The sequence below is a fragment of the Penaeus monodon genome, chromosome 28 (assembly GCF_015228065.2).
Source record: "Penaeus monodon isolate SGIC_2016 chromosome 28, NSTDA_Pmon_1, whole genome shotgun sequence".
In the NCBI taxonomy this organism is placed as follows: Eukaryota; Metazoa; Arthropoda; class Malacostraca; order Decapoda; family Penaeidae; genus Penaeus; species Penaeus monodon.
Genome location: NC_051413.1, coordinates 18,222,897 through 18,223,586, shown reverse-complemented (window position 1 = coordinate 18,223,586; position 690 = coordinate 18,222,897). Strand labels below are relative to the sequence as shown.

The 690-nt window shown below is 33.8% G+C and overlaps 1 protein-coding gene across 1 annotated transcript in view; it reads right to left on the bottom strand.

The window, feature by feature from the left end:
• The window catches only part of LOC119591402 (tetratricopeptide repeat protein 37-like), a 22,471-nt gene that overhangs the window by 6,187 nt on the left and 15,594 nt on the right, over positions 1-690 (bottom strand). The window contains exon 17 of the mRNA XM_037940145.1: positions 10-221. Coding sequence (XP_037796073.1) covers positions 10-221 — 212 coding nt within the window. The remainder of the gene's footprint in view (positions 1-9; positions 222-690) is intronic.

Here is a 690-nt window from a genome sequence, read left to right as displayed (position 1 = left end):
GGTACTTACGTAGTGTAATACACCATACAGTCTGATACTTTAGGAAGAGCCTGCTTCACAGCCTCCTGCACTCTTGATTTCTTTTCATTGATAACATCACAAGCAAGCTGGCTAACATGATGGGTATACCCCATACAACTCTCAACCTGGATGCCCAGCATTGTGGTGTGTCGGAAGAGATCAAAAGCTTCATAGTGGCCCACAGCCTCAGCCACAAGAGCCTGGGGAAAACCAGAAACAGGAATATAAATGTACAGCATCATAAACCTACAGAAGAAATAACTCTGCTATCTGGAACTCTATAAATTATGCTTTCATATCATACAGGGAAAAAATGTATTAACAGAACAAAATAGTTAATGATTTTTGGAATATTTAGAGTATAAAACTTCATTTTTATGTAAAATATACTGGCAACATTCTCTTCCAGACACATAAGTGCCATACACAAATGAATACTTTAACTGAAATGGTATTAATATTTTTTCCGTAATATATTTTACAAATGATAAAATAGGTGTAAGAAATATATATATTCTCCCAGTTTATTTCATGTCAAATAAGCTAATACAGAATTCTGAAATTCCTATCTGGTGGAATAAATGTACAATAGTTATTGATAATAATATAAGGAAACCATTTTTCTGGGGGCACATATACTGTTCACTGCATTTTATTAGTGATTTTTGT